Genomic DNA, 16,132 nt, shown 5'->3' on the forward strand with positions numbered 1-16,132 from the left:
ATACAAATACGAAAACTAGGAGGAGGAAAATGTTTGGTACTTTGGATGCGTTATTATTCCTTAGATTTTGTTTCCAACTAGAATATTGTGTTAATAACTCGAACTTAAGTACTCATCCGTTTCAGAAAATAAAGATTAATTCCTCCAATTGTAATTTACGACACTTAGGTATCAACTAAATTCATGGCAAACGATAATTGAAAAAATATCTGTAAATAATATCGATATCCCGAATTATAAAATAGGTTTGGGGTCTAATTTTCCAACGGCACTTCGAAGAATAAGTAAAGCTGTTGTTTCAATTTTGTATGACAAAACACATTATCGTTTGTTACACTATTAACCGAGATATATTCCTTCATCTATAATATATTAAGCAAGGGATTTACATAGGTACAAGCTTCACCATTTCTTTCATTATAATAGTAGTCCATTTTAGAATTTCGATCACAATATTGAGCTTGAGCGTAGCAAGAAATATGTTGCTTAAAATTTGGAGCAGCTTGACTCACGCATTATACCGCCCTTAAGTAGTGTTGTATTTTTGTGGTGAGGATGATAGCCAGAACTTCTGGGGTGGGTCAAGGGTAGGGTTGGCAACACGTTTCAATACTCTTAATATTGCAAGCGTCTATAGGCTATGCCACCGTATGTATACCTTCAGGCAAAAACATAAGTTAATAAATTAATAAGTTAGTTAATTTGGTTTATAGTATAATGTTTGCAACTTCAAGATCTTGTTGTATATATAATCAAGTTCCCTCCTCTTGATTACAAATAGAATTAGAAAACTATTACGTCAAACATCATAGACAAACAAGAGTTGTCTAAGAATTGATAAGTTATTCTACTCCGTGTATCCCTGTAGGAACCTTTTCTCCGACGTCCCCTACATTGTTAATTTGTGAAAATCGCTTAGATATTCTATCAGTGGCGAAGCTCTGCCAAGTATGTAGAAAATTGAAGATTTAAGCGAATTTATCGCTTGAGTTGCATAAAATAAGAACGTTTGTTGTTTCAATCTGTTCGATTCTTTGAATATGTATAATGAACTCTCTCCGAATAGAATGTAATTGTTTGTCGCTTGTCAATGTATGAAGCTTCAATTGTGTATAATTTATTTAGGATTCACGTTCGGTCAAAGGTAACTGTTCTCTAAAATTATACAGTAGAAATTAACCTTTATCGCCTATGATATAAACTCCAAAATTGCGTTAATGATTTTTAGCGGTCCAACGGAATTCAAGTGCTAATTATATTAAGTGTCGTCATTGTATTTAATAAAGAAAGGAAATTAAGCATTTGAAGGCAGCGCAGCAACAGTAATTTTAGTTAATTTTTAATTATTTTTATCTTAAAAAAAAGAAAGTCTAAGCTGATTATAAAATTCACATTAAGATAATGAAGAAATTCCATAAAATATTTATATATTAATTACACAACCTCAGCTCATTATTATCAGCTCAGCTCATTTAAAAAATGACTAAATGTGGAAAATTGTGCAACAAATTTAAAATAGACGCAGAATTAAAGTATACATTATAATGTTTAACATAACTTATTCACTTAAAGAGAGATCACCGGAGCTTAGTGAAAACAAAAGCAACTTACTGCTAGGCAAAGTAGATATTCCTTCCGTTGCAGACGGGCGACAAAATAATATTACCAACGCGAACAATTCAATTTATTTCTTAATAATATAAAATTAAGAATTTAATGTTACATAAATTATTATTGATTGATTTAATTTTTACTTATACATATATATTTTCAATAATTCATAAGTAATATAGTCAATAGTAATAAATAAGTAACATTTGACATGTTATTATTTCTCTTAATAACTGTAGCAATGAAGATTAAATGTGAAATCGAATCTTATCATTTTTAATCGACTTCAAAAAAGGAGGAGGTTGCTCAATTCGACCGTATATTTATATATTTTTATGTATGTTCGGGGATAACTTCGTTGTTTATGAACCGATTTCGATATATTTTTTTGTTGGAAAGGAAATAACCCAAGGTTGTTATTTTGATAAAGAAACCAGGATCTGATGATGGAATCCCAGAAAAATTGAGGGGAACCCTCGAAAATCGTAGTGATGACTACTTAGTGATATTATTTGTCGATGTAATTGAAATCGTTTTTTTTTTTTTCGTTTGCTAGCAAACACAATTATATATATTCACTTAAACTCTGTTATATCTCAGATTTTACATTTAATAAAATAGAAAACTAAATTTAAACAGAAATTTATTAGATAAGCGATTTCTATTCGTATTGAAAAGTAATTAAAATAATAAAATATAATGAATTCCTATTAATCAAATATGTTCAGATATTTCCGAATAAGAATAATAACAAGCATTTTTTCATTTTCATAAGATTTTATTGCTACTGTTTTTGCCTTGTTAACATACGCTTCATCCTGTAATATCCCACTGCTGGCCATAGGTCTCTTTCGGACACGGCACACGCACTATTACACCAGAGCGGTCATCCTTGTTTATATATACTATACAAAGTTTCCGCCACAGCTTCGCCTGAGTGGACTATTACCAACGATTTTAGCTGTTCTGTTTTTCTCGTTTAAAATATAGACTTGTCACTCAGTGATAACTGATAACGTAGTTTGCCTCTGGTGAATTCAAATCGCTTCATAAGGTTTTCAGTTATTTAATTACAGACTAGTCATTCATTATCATCATTATTTCAGCCTATCGCAGTCCACTGCTGGACATAGGCCTCCCCAAGTTCGCGCCAGACAACCCGGTCTTCCGCAATCCTCATCCAGCCTACACCGGCAATCTTACGTAGATCGTCGGTCCAACAGGCCGGAGGACGTCCCACACTGCGTACAGACTAGTAATTAATCAATATTTTTCTCTATATCATATTAGTATATATATTATAAATAGTTTTATCGTAACGCATATCTGCGCCACAACGGATGGTCAAGAAGTTAAAAATTACATAATTGGGCCGTTTGGATTCATGTACTACACGACTTTTGTGTACAATACTTTCGCTGAATAAGTTGTGCCTTCAAATAGTCTTAAAACATTTATCCCCAGCATACAAATTGTTAATAAACGGTATAGCTGTTACAGCAAATGGCCGAATTATCGATGGGCATTCGAAAGTAATGAAATTATACGGTGTTGTAAGAATTTATGATTTTCGAAAATTTCATTGAGTAATCGACGGAGGTGCGTCTTTGTATGTGTTTTATTTACGTTTACGATATATACTTGTGATTTTGGTAGTTTCTGCATTGTAACGTACCTATGTGAATTAAAATATACCGCTAGAATAGCCACTACAATGGACACATTTTGGGTAGGAGAACTATATTTTTGGTTAATTTTGTGCTGCTGTAGAGAAATCTTAAGATTTTACAACACATATTTTTAATAACAACATATTAAAAGGATAAATCTGAGGTTAGATTTTTTTAAACTAGCGGAACAAATATATTCTTTACTTAAAAAATATTGATATACTAGTATACTAGAAAAAGCAATAATAAAAAAAACAAAACATCTAAACCATTTAGTTTATATATAAATCTATATAAATAAAAATAAAAATGAATGTTGCTAGGCGCGTAACTAGAAAATGGCTCAATCAATTCACCTATTTTAATTTTTGTGTATTCCTTAAGGCCCATGGATGGTCTTGATATTAAAAAATAAATTAAAAAAAAAAAATTACTATCAACTTTTGACAGAACGAAGTCTGTCCGGGCAGCTTGTATTAAATAAATAACAATATTATAAATATAGTCATAATCTCCCTTTTTTATTGAAGTTGTTTTTATTCAAGAAGGTTAATCTAAGTAGCAGTCTGTGACATTTTCTAGTGTGTATGATGAAACAAAAAGTTTTATACACTATGTCCGGTTCAATGCTCCTAGAAAAGTATGAGAAAATAAAAAAGAGATTCTAGACTAAAATTTGCTACGATGTGATGACATTTAAGTGCATACGTAACGTACTTAATGCATACAGTTGACAATATCGTGCAGTTCAAACACGCTTGTAATTTTTTTTTTCAAATTTAAGGGCTTCATCGCAAGAGCGATTATGTCGCCCTGGTAAGGAGAGAGGAGTAGTTTAATTATTACATATTCACAACTTAAGTTCTCCTATCCACTAACTTATATAAAATTCGGGCCAAATCTGAGAGTTGGTCAGCCAGGATGGTATTACATTTTTCCAACTCATTAATAAAAGTACATGTATCTCTGATGTCTTTGTTCCGGGCACATTTCATCACGCTTGTAAATGCCAAAAATAAATGACAATCATTAATAATAATAAAAAATCATTAATATGTAGTGGTGTATTTCCATTCAGGGCAAATATTAATATTTGTACACATTTTATGGTCTAGGTTTTAGAGTACGTCCTTATAAATCTCAACGTGGTCCCTCAGAGATCATGTAAAGGTTCGTTCAGTTATTGTAGACACTTTAATAGCGATCACCGATCAGCGTGGTGGATTATAAGACCTATATTTTCTTTAATATTTCTGTTGAACGTTTTTAAAGTCAAATGTATATCATCATATATCAGCAGGATATTACAGGCTGAAGCGATATCTATATCAATCTATAATTTTAACTGAAAATATATTTTGAGTTAGTAGGCTTTTCGGAGCACCGATAAATCGGGGAAAATAAGGTTATAAAAATTCTAACTAATTAACACTTGCACCATTATCACATCATTACATAAATTTAGTCAAATCTTGTAATATGCAATAAACTCTATGCAATGAATAAAATTGATATCGATCACGTCAAGAAATTATCAGTAAGATGCAACAATGTATAAAACCTAAACCTTATATAAACTTTTTACAATTAAAAAATATAAATCATAAACTGAATTGTCAACAATAAAAAAACCATAATTTCACATCTTTAAAATGGCAAGTCATGTATTAACTTTCGTAGTGAACGAGAATTGTACCCATGACCTTTCAATATTGAAGTGCACTGACATCGTCATCTAAACGAAAAAGAAAAAGTTTCTTAAGATCAATTTACACAGTACGAATACAAATGAATTGTAATGAATATGCCATTTGTACAATAGTCAATAAATTTTATTTCTCACCTGAAATTCCGACAACCTATTAAATATTGTTTACTAAATAAAATATAATTATTTTTTTTTTTATATTGAAGCAGGCATAACGTTGTCTATACCTTTTGCCTGCTTTTGCCTTTGTTTTATAAAAATATAAAGTTTCTAACTTTGTTTGTTTGTTAGTAGGTAATCTTCGCAAATAATGATTCTACCATGAAAATTCTTTCACTAGCAGAAAACTACACTATTCAGGATTGATATAAGCTATATTGTATTGTTATTGAATAAAATTTCAGTGAAAAATAATAGTATATATAAATTAAGTCGGAGAAATGAGACGAAAACATTGCTATATATTTGCATCACAAAATAACAATTAACGCCCAAGGAAGCGCGCACGGGTCGGCTTGATAAAATAAAAAGGTTGGAATTATTTTTCTTTTAATGCATTTAAGTAACTCAAATATTACGATGAATAAAAACCTCCTTTATGACGCCTGTAAAAGGCTGTAAAATGTTATACGATTTATACAAACGAAGCAATACCCAAATGTGACAATATTTTTAAAATTTTGATGAACGAACGAATACAACCCTTGTTTTGTGTATTGAAATAAGCTTTATTTGAAAAAGATCGTATCAAAAAGATAATTGAATAATCTCTGAATTAATACAAGCAAAAGAAAAAAAAAATATCAAAAAGACAATTTCTCATACTATATAATGCATATGTTGAACAGTTTTCCGGTTGGTATAATTTCTATTAACTGAAAAAAAGAATAACAAATGAACCTTTCTACAATTATTATTAGATAATATTGCATTTTTTGTGTTTAAAATAATTACTACTCAGTATATCGTAATATCATATAGTATAATATAACAGTTTTATTAATTTAATTTACGAATGAACATAGCGTAAAATATCTGAAAATATCTTTGTAAGTATATCTGTATAGTAAGTAGATATTTGAGTTGAGACCTATAATTTTTTTTCTAGTAAATATATCTCAAAATCTCCTCTCCTACATGGAGAAAGATATCTATGCCCAGTAGTGGGATGTTACAGGCTCAATCGTAATCGTAAATCTTAAAATGGAAATAAATTATTATAAATGTTCAATACGGAACAGAGGAACATTAAATTGTTTGTCATTAATATAATGGTGAGATCCCACTTATTTGCGAAGGTAAATTACACTAAATTATTTCTAGTTTCATTTTTCTTCTCATCATATAATTTGAAACAAAATATGTAATGAATTCCATTAATTATTTCCAAGTCTAATATTGATCACTTTAATCATAGTTCTAAATATTTTAGAAAATATATAAAATGTATCCAACGTAATTTTGTTATTTGAAGGTATTTTTTTCAAAGGTCTAACCATATTTATGTGTATTGATATATTTTAATATATAATTTCATCTCTTACTGGGTAAGTAAAAAAATAATTTATGAGTTATGTTTACCAAGTTATTCAAGCGCAATACTAAGCTTTTTAAAAATATTTTTTACCATTGCTGAAATAGTATATCTCTTACAGAAAAAAAAAAACAATTATCGAAGATTTATTCGCCTAACTACAAAAATTGTTCAAGCAAGTTCTAAGTTAAGTAAACCAGTTTTCTTTTCACAGATATTTAAAAAATGCCCTAAAAATCATCACAGTCATTACGCTATGTTAACACTGAGCTTTATTTCCTCACAAGTGACATATAAAGTGGGGGGTGTCCACATAAAACAGACCGTGTAACTGACTGCTTTGACAATTGAGCGTTGAGTGCTAAGATGAAAACGTTCATTGTAGTGTGTTTAGTTGCGGTCGCGGCGGCGATGCCGACCTCCAAGGAGGACGGTGTCATGGAGAGGTTCATATCGACTCTGAGGGACTGTGTGGAAACTGACACGATGCTGTGCTTAAAGGTGTGTGTTGTGCAGTGCTGTGACGTGTTGTGTTTGTGCTAAGAGAAATATTGATTTAAGGATCTAATATTGCTTAGGATTATTCTTTTTCATTTTTGGACATTGTCGGTCAACTGTTACTAAATTTCAACTATTACTAAAACTTTTGTTACCTCTGTAACGTTAGAGGATTTTCGTATAATTAACTGTTTTTAAAAAAAATAGTTTTAAAAATTAGAACAATTTATTTAAATAGAAGTTAAAACAGTATTTTGACAAGAAAATTCGAATACATTGTAGTAGAATCAGGAATCTTTATCAATTTATGGAAAATTAATTAGGTCAAGTACAATAAACTAAATTCCTTCTTAATTTCACAGGAAAAAGCGATGAAGTTCACCGAAAACCTAGCAGTGTCTAAAGATCTGAGCCTTGTCGATGGAATCACCTTCACGAGAACTGGCTCCCCTCGTTCAGCTCGCAGCTATGATCCTCTTCCTGAAGACCCCAAGACGAGGGAGCTCCAAGTCGAAGAGAGAATCATGGACAACTTCGTAGACTTCCTGGACAATCACGCTTTGCAACTCAGAATGCCAAAATCCTTCACAGAAGATAACTCTGTTGAAGAGGAAGGTGAGGATCAAATTTTTATTATAACATCAAAGTAGAATTATGCTAGATAAATCAGATTTAAATTGGAATAGTTTTCTTCTCGCACTCAAAACTTCCGGTCCAAATTAATGAAACTAATTTCGTAAGTTTCCTAGAAACGACTAATGTATAAAAATGATAAGTATTAAAACTTATTAACTTTTTATTTTATAGGCCGTGGCAAGAAGAAGAAGAAGCTTAAGAAGCTCCTCCCCATCCTTGCCCTCATCAAACTGAAGCTCTCTGCCCTCATACCTCTGTTCCTCGGTATCATCGCCTTCGCAGTATTCAAGTTCTACATCCTTGGAAAGATCGCTTTCATTGCAGCGGCCTTTGGAGCCCTGAAAAAGCTTTTAGACTCCAAATCCAAGAGCGGAGGTGGTGGTTGGTCTGAACCAGCTCATGAAGAGCACGGCTGGGAAAGCGGCGGTGGTTGGGGCAGGTCCCAAGACGCTCAAAACATGGCCTACGCTGCTCATGTTAAACAAGCATAAAATCCTAAGGATTTAGGCTAAATAAATTATGTAACTTATTATTACCAACTAAGTTTACCTGTAAAGGTTATTTATACGTATGTCGACGACCACCGTTTTTATCGTGATGAATGTGTGTTTTTTAATTTTTATTTTTTCTTTCTTTTTTATAATGTGCATTATGTTTTGACTGATTTCCTTTAGTTTAGTATTATATTTAGTCTATTTTTCATTTAAGTATGCTATGTAATATATTTTACTACTATTAATTCTTATAGATTATATTATAAGAACAACTGGTACGATTACCAAATATTTTTAAGTTTTTTTCGTTCCAAAGATATTGTTTTATTTTTTGTTTATGTAATATTATTTTATGTTTCTTTTGTATATATTTTTACCAACTATTAAGTTGTGTGTTGCGAGTATAACGAGTCATATTTATTATCGATAATATTTATACGAACTATTACATCGTGCTATTTTACGAGAAAATAACGTGAAATAAAGAGTCGTTTACAAAATTAATTTATTTGTTAATTTTTAAATACATCCTAACAAATCCCTATAAATTTTTGAAGCAGAACAAATAAAGCTCTTTTTAAGATAAACCTCGTTATTATAATACATAGCATTTCATTCATAAAATCGTTAATGATGCCATCAAACTTAAATGTTTTGTTATTTGAAAAAAAAACTGAAAAAAACATCTCTAGAAATTTCTTAGTAATTAGCGGCATTGTCTACCCCACAATCCACTAATCTGATCCTGAGAAACTTCACTTATTAACTGACGGAGAACTATACCGTTCTCTCTATTGTACCTGCATACAAAAACTATCTCGGTCAGAGAATATTAAACACAATACTAATTCAAGTGTGAGAAATAAAATCTGTGATAATAAAGACTAGGAGAAAGTTATATCGTTAATTAAATATATTTAATAAGATAAATGTGTACCCAAAGCAATTAGCTTCTGCATATTTATAATATTTGAACTCGCATTTAGCGTATTTCTATACATTTACTCGTTCAATATACTCGTGTGTTATAACGGGAAATGTTTTAAAATTTTTATGATTTAAAATAATATATATTCAAACTTTCATTTTTTTTTCACTACGATTTATGAATTTCTATAAAATTGTGTCGAATATATTTTATTTTAATATTTTATTTAACGAAAAGTAAAAAAAAATAATCCATTTTTATTATTTGTCAAAAAAATAATTAAGTTAGTAAAATAGGAAACGTGCTTATTTAAACAAAGTTAAAAGAACAGTTATATTTTCAAGAAATTTTCGCACGTAAGTTTTTGCAAATAAGCCTATAATCATATACGTAAGATAGGTACAGTGAGTCAATACAACCTCATTGATACCTAGGTTCAAGGCACTTTCACTCTTGTGGCATATAATATGTAGGATAATAATTGCTTGTAAATTTCGATGATATAAGCAATATACGAAAACTTTCATTTTAAAAAAAAGAAATTCGTTTCTTACACAATATTGACGGCAAACGAATATCGGTACCGCTGTGAGCGAAAACCGTTAAAATATTATAACAAGTAATTGTTGTGAAAGACGACTGTACTCGAAAATGTGTTTATGATTTACGGTTATACTACAAGTGTCAATGAGCTTACTTTTTTAAGTACATCCATCTACGGTTTATTCTAAATGTCATCTATATATGTACGATGTAATGATGCGTGTGCCGTGTCGGCGGCGCTTAAAAACCGAAGGTCGCAGATTCGATTCCCGCTCGGAGTGAATATTTGTGTTTATACAAATATTTATTTCCGGTCTGGTTGTTAGTCCTTGTTCCTACGTTAGTCGTTAGTCGGTTCCGGTTGTTATTATGTACATCTGATAGTGATCGTTATTCATAGTAGGTAATACATCCGCGAACCGGCATTGGAGCAGCGCGCAGCGTGGTGGATTAAGCTCTGATCTTTTTTCTTCGATGGAGAAAGAGACCAATGCCCACCAGTGGGATATTAAAGGAAGAAAGCGAAGCGATGTAAACATATACCGAAACGTATAAGCGCTTATATTTGCCGAACGACTGCAACTTCGACCGAATAATTCTTTTTTTTTGTGTTTGTTATTAGGACAGGACAAGGTTTACACTAGTATAGTAGTAACAGCGATACTTGACACGAAAAGTGTACGTGCGCTTCCAGCTCGAAAAAGGCACAAAAATTTACTGTGATTTTGTTAATTAAATTTTTGCTGACATAAATAAATTTATTAAATATTGACATATTCTCGTAAGTAAGTACGACGAGTCAGCCAGTAAAAAACAAATGTTTCATATTTTGTTATTCGTCTATACAAAAGTAGTAATACTTAGACAGACGTGTGTACCGTGCATAAATCTTTATTCATAGAATACACGTTAGCGACGAAATTGAACATGTCTAGCGATGCTGTAACAAGGAAAAATTTCTTTTTACTTATATCTATTTTAGTTATGTCACCTTTAATATACATATATATTAATATCATTATGTTTAAATTAATAAACTTAATCTCCAATAATATATTGTATCGAACTTAAAAACTAATTGGTTATTAACACGTGGGAATTGTGTGATGTGGTTGTTAGTTAATCATGTTAGATAATAGATCGAAAAAAGTTTTAATTCATTTCTGAAAAGTTTATATAACCTGTATAAATAAAAACCAAATTGAATTATTCATTTTGTGTACGATATGTCAGGATGAAGTTTTAAAAAAAAAGAAATTCAAATACAGAATTACACAATTTTTCTATTGCATAACGTTATATCCTAGCTAGAATTATGAAGGAAACATTTCTAACATTTTAGAAATTTACTCAAAACGAGTTAAGTTTTTGTACCTCAACGACGTACTATACGGATATATTTAACACAGAAACCTAGTCATTTCACACGTTCACAAACGCTTAGTCTAACTGCCAAGACATTTAAATACTTGCCTACTTACCATTAGTACTTATAGATGGTAATGGCTATGTATACTTTAAACAATGATTTGTGAGAGTAAAAAATTAGAAAACTTATAATTATTGGGAAATCAAGGAAGAAAACCTCATTAATAATAGAACCAATCGATAGATATTGAAAGGTGTAAAAAAATTTCACAAACTACTGTTACAAATATTGTTTTGAATATTTATTTAATTTATACTATTGCAACACTTTTTAAAAATATATGAGTATTATTTTTTGGGTAGAAATGAGATTGAAAACAAAAAATATGGACTGGGGAGGGCAAGAGGTAATTACAGACAAGACGAATGTGGAATAAGTAGTGAAAGATTATTTCTGTTAAAGGGAAAAAAATATTGTTTTGAGTACGTGATACGTGAGTATTATTTGTAAAGCCTTCAACCGCTAACACTATGTCATATTATTTGTTTGTTAAATTACTTAGGTTTATTAAAATTCGAAAACGTTTTCGATGAGTATTCAGACGAGTTGCCCTTTTGTTTCTTAGTTTTTTTTTTAAATAGTTAATTGAAAAAATTATATATACATACAACATTTTACAAAGAAGATATCTGATTCCTTGATTTTAAAAGATATCTGATTTCTTCGAAAGATTACTTTGAAGAATGTAAAGTCTATAATAATACGTCAAAATTTTTAACTATTATTTGAACTTAATACAATAAATAAGAACAAAATATATGGCCAACAATATCAATAAAATAAGGAATCATTCATAATTGCCATTAATAGGTACCTTTAATATGAACTATAGTGCAAAATACGATAACCTCATATAATACCTAAGGATGGAAGGCCTTGATGAGATTACGGTCTATGTACCTATGAGAAAAAAAATATTGTCTGGTGATTAAAGAGAAAAGAGAAGATGAAACAAATCATTAAATAATAGTATAAAATTATTTTATATTCTACCGAACACCAACTAACCAACGAAATCTTAACACCAAATATAATCTACAACTAAAGAAAAACTGACAGCATCGATGCTTATATCAAAATCATTTTAATAGCTATGATAACCGGAAGTCGTAAATCGACAAAAAGTGCAGGTTTGATATCAATAGCAATCGGTCATAAAAAAAGTTGAAAATTGGGAATTTCACGTGTCTCTCTTGCAAAAGTATTTTTGAATTATTTTATAAATTACTTTAATTCATAAAATAATTACTCATCATCTGACTGATTGATGACTGATTATAAATTACTTTAATTACTATTTCGCTTATTCATTTATTAGGTATGTTTTTTTTTAATTTTTTGACGATAGTTTGAAATAACTTACCGTTACAATTTATTGATTTACATTCTTGATAATTAATGTTTTTATCAGTAGTATGTAAAGTATGTTTCATAAGTTGATTGATTTTTATTTTACTGAAACAGCTTTACTGATTTTAGTAATTGATTTCCTTTTTATCATAGCCCAATATATAAAGCATGAGTTCACTCCATTTTTGGCGCGAACTCGTGGAGGCCTATGTCCAGCAGTGGACTATATTAGGCTGAAGTGATGAGTGATGAATATTTAAAAAATTTAAGACAAATAATATTTATATTACGATAAGCCCGAAGTTTAGCTAATGTACTTAATTATTATGTTTTCTTTTATCAAAGTCATGTGTAAACTGAGATGAACAGTACTGAACAAGAGCATTATAATATCACATAACTGAGAAAGCTATAGTATCATATATCGTAATATCTGTAAACTACGAGTATATCCGCACATTGACTGAGCCAGAACCTTTAGATATTAAACAATTTAATAGTTCAAAGGAAAATGAATCTTAAAATTAGGTGTTTAGGTTCGGAATAGCTTGTATGCGTTGTTATGGGCTATTGTGTGTGGTCCATGTTGAGGTACCGCTAAACGCACGCGAAAGTTCCTTATGCCGCACCCAGTGCGTTTTTTGAATGGTTTCACACTAGGTGATTGTTTTTGAACTACCTACTACAAGTTATTATAAAAAGTAAATACAAAAATGTAGCGATATAGTTATATATTATATCAAGATTTTTTTTTTCCAATTGGCACAGTTTTAGATTCAAACATACACGTCCACTTAAAAAATCTATCTGTATACTAGCTGACCCCGCAAACGATGTTTTGCCATATATCTTATTAACCCCCTTAATCCACCCCCTCCTACAACTACAGGGGTGTGAAAAATAGATGTTGTTCGATTCTCAGACCTACCCGATATGCACACAAAATTTCATAAGAATCGGTCGAGCCGTTTCGGAGGAGTTTAACTACAAACATCGCGACACGGGAATTTTATATATTAGATTAAGTATGTACCTTCGTGCACTTTAAAATTATTTTTAAGCTTATTAAATATTAAAACATATGAATAAATATGATAAATATATTTTTTTATATTATATGATTTTTAATTTTTGGTTCAACTGGATCACTTCGCAAACGCAATTTCATATATTAAAAAACTTTCAAAGGACTAAAATTATAGGTTCTGTCATTTTTATTTTTACGTTTTATAAAACCATGTAGTGTATGTTATCGAAATTTGGAACCCTAAAAGTCGTCTAGTTTCTATAAAAATCCAAAATATATTATCAAATTAATTACTGGAAAATTGTCTAAATAAGTTTCGTAGATCATTCCGTGTGCACCGACACGGTAAGTTTCATTGTCTTCAAGGTCAATTCTTGATCGCCAAGTGCTTCTGACTCATCCACTTTCCTCTGAATGGAATGTATTTACGAAACAACATTACGTAGTAGGCGTGACCGAAAATAACGTATACTCTTTCATTACTAACACATATTTAGGCTTAATTTGAGTTTCTTATCGAACCTTCTTAGTGGGTACTGCGTTAAACCTAGTTAGGTGCTAAAATGTCTTTTCGTGACTTAACCTTTGTTTGATACTAGTGATGAGTATTTCCGGAATAAGACTATATATTTGAGGGAAGGTTGATAGAGTTTACTATACTTCTTCATTCATAAATTTGGCTTTATAGGAAATAGCATGAACGATTTCAACAACGTCACGTAAGATAGAAAAGACACGTAGGAGATTGATTAGGACGGACGAGAATACAACATTTATAGAATTTAGGAGACCATGGGAATAGTAGGTATTTAATTGATAATCTTTAACGTAGAACAAGATAGCTATATTATGTCAGAATATTTATAAGAGGGTTACATCCCCGTATAATGTAACAGATGATTATGTAATTCATATAGAACTGAGATAGGGCACAGCAGGTAATTTCCTGTTAAAATATGGAGCAGCCAGACTGGGGTAGTTTCTCGACCTTACAGAAGATCACAGCTAAATAATAATTTTTGCAAGCACTGTTATATTCCTGTTAGTGAATAAGGTGACCAGAGCTCCTGGGGGAATTGTAGATAGAGTTGGCAACGCGCTTGCGATGATTCTGGTGTTGTAGACATCTAAAGGCTACGGCATTCGCTTACCATCAGGTGAGCCCTACACTTGTTTGCTTACCTAGTTATATAAAAATATATAGATGCTTGTCGTCGTCTGGGAGTTTGTAACTATGTTATTTTGGGAGGTCTGACACAGGAATTATAAAGTAAGGGGGGTGTTCAATGTGAAGCTTCCGGTCTGTCTAAGGGGTTACCGTAGCCTATATCTGCAACACCAGGGGCCATACAAGCATGTTGCTTAGACTACCTGCTCCCTTCCCCAGGAGCTCTGTTTTCTTAAGTCACCACAGGAACATAACACGACTCGAGAGAAAGTGAAATTTTTCAATGATTAAGTAAGGCGAAGGTGCTTCCATAGATGGGGTGCTTCGAAATTTCTAGCTAGATATTTTTTATTGCTGTTTTATTTCGGCAAAAGAGTCGAAATATAACTTAAGATTAGCCTCGACACTACTGTAATGAAAATATAGGTCAGATAACGGGAATTAGTTTAAAAATACGCACTCAAAAAATATAAAGAAAAGTCTAAAAGGTTTTCTATATAAAATCTCGCATAGAAGTGTTTAATGTATTATGTTCGTGAGATATCTTTTTAAAACCCTTTGCAATAGAAAGCGAAGGTGTATCACTTACAGCCTAGTGACCGTGTTTCCTAATGATTTTCTAAATATTTTACAAGAGTTTGTCCCTTCTGATCTCGGCCGTTTTGAATCATAATATAAATATGCGGATTTTAGATGACATTTGTACTACATGATTATTAAAAGGATTAACAACGTTCTTTTTTCCAAGAACTCACTTTGTTGTAATAAAGAAAATGTATAGTATTATATGTGTAATGTATAATATACATATTATGTATTGTTACTGTATGTAAATATCCTATTGCGAAGATTTTTTTTTTGTTTATATATATATATATATATATATATATTCTTGACAGGTTTCGATTCTTCAATTATTATTATTATTATTCTTCACTCTTCATTCCAACTTGTCCTTGTGTCATAGTTTTGGTATTTTGGTTTAATCTCGGTTATTATCATTAATACCTGATAGCGATTGTTACTCATAGTAGGGGACGTATTCCGTAGCCCGCAGTGGAACAGTGTAGTAGATTAACCTTCAATTCTTCTCCTACATGGAGAAAGAGGCCTATGCCCAGCAGTGGGTGTGGAGTGGAGTTTTAATCTCTAATTATCTACTCCATTTCCTTAAATAGGAATTTCACTATCATATTTTTAATAACTAGTTCAAATTTTTTATACATTTTTCAATAAAACTAATTAAATGACCGAAAAATATTCAATGTGAAATTATATCTCTGAGGTTTTTATATTTCTTCATTCAGATTATGTCATGTGAAAGACACGCTGTCTGTACAATTTATCACTCATGATAAACTTACGAATTTTTTGTCATACGAAAATGGCCATTAGAAATTTCTAAATGCAAAATTTTAAGATAACGGTTGCTAATTAGGACTCGAAATCTTGACATAGACGTCCATTCCAAATTCTATCTTAAATACCTTTTAAGATAGATTTTACAATTTTTGGAAATTTTATCCTTACCTACTT

General features: G+C 30.9%; 1 protein-coding gene and 1 long non-coding RNA gene across 2 annotated transcripts; both read left to right on the forward strand.

Annotated features, from left to right (window-relative positions):
• Positions 1-3,150: 3,150 nt before the first annotated feature.
• LOC123665240 lies at positions 3,151-15,724 on the forward strand. Its single transcript, XR_006745012.1, has 3 exons — positions 3,151-3,161; positions 9,485-9,487; positions 15,647-15,724. It is a non-coding gene; the product is annotated as an uncharacterized LOC123665240 (long non-coding RNA).
• On the forward strand, positions 6,890-8,365 carry LOC123665239. Its single transcript, XM_045599572.1, has 3 exons — positions 6,890-7,024; positions 7,384-7,636; positions 7,829-8,365. The coding sequence occupies exons 1-3, from the start codon at positions 6,890-6,892 to the stop codon at positions 8,146-8,148; spliced, it is 708 nt and encodes a 235-aa protein (XP_045455528.1). The 3' UTR covers positions 8,149-8,365.
• Positions 15,725-16,132: the final 408 nt, after the last annotated feature.

Source organism: Melitaea cinxia, chromosome 23, assembly GCF_905220565.1.
Source record: "Melitaea cinxia chromosome 23, ilMelCinx1.1, whole genome shotgun sequence".
Classification (NCBI taxonomy): Eukaryota; Metazoa; Arthropoda; class Insecta; order Lepidoptera; family Nymphalidae; genus Melitaea; species Melitaea cinxia.

Excerpts from the sequence above, each read along its gene's own strand:
- LOC123665239 (XM_045599572.1), top strand. The coding sequence starts at position 6,890 with ATGAAAACGTTCATTGTAGTGTGTTTAGTTGCGGTCGCGGCGGCGATG. Across the intron at positions 7,025-7,383 it reads ACACGATGCTGTGCTTAAAG|GAAAAAGCGATGAAGTTCAC; the intron begins GTGTGTGTTGTG and ends TTAATTTCACAG. Across the intron at positions 7,637-7,828 it reads TAACTCTGTTGAAGAGGAAG|GCCGTGGCAAGAAGAAGAAG; the intron begins GTGAGGATCAAA and ends TTTATTTTATAG.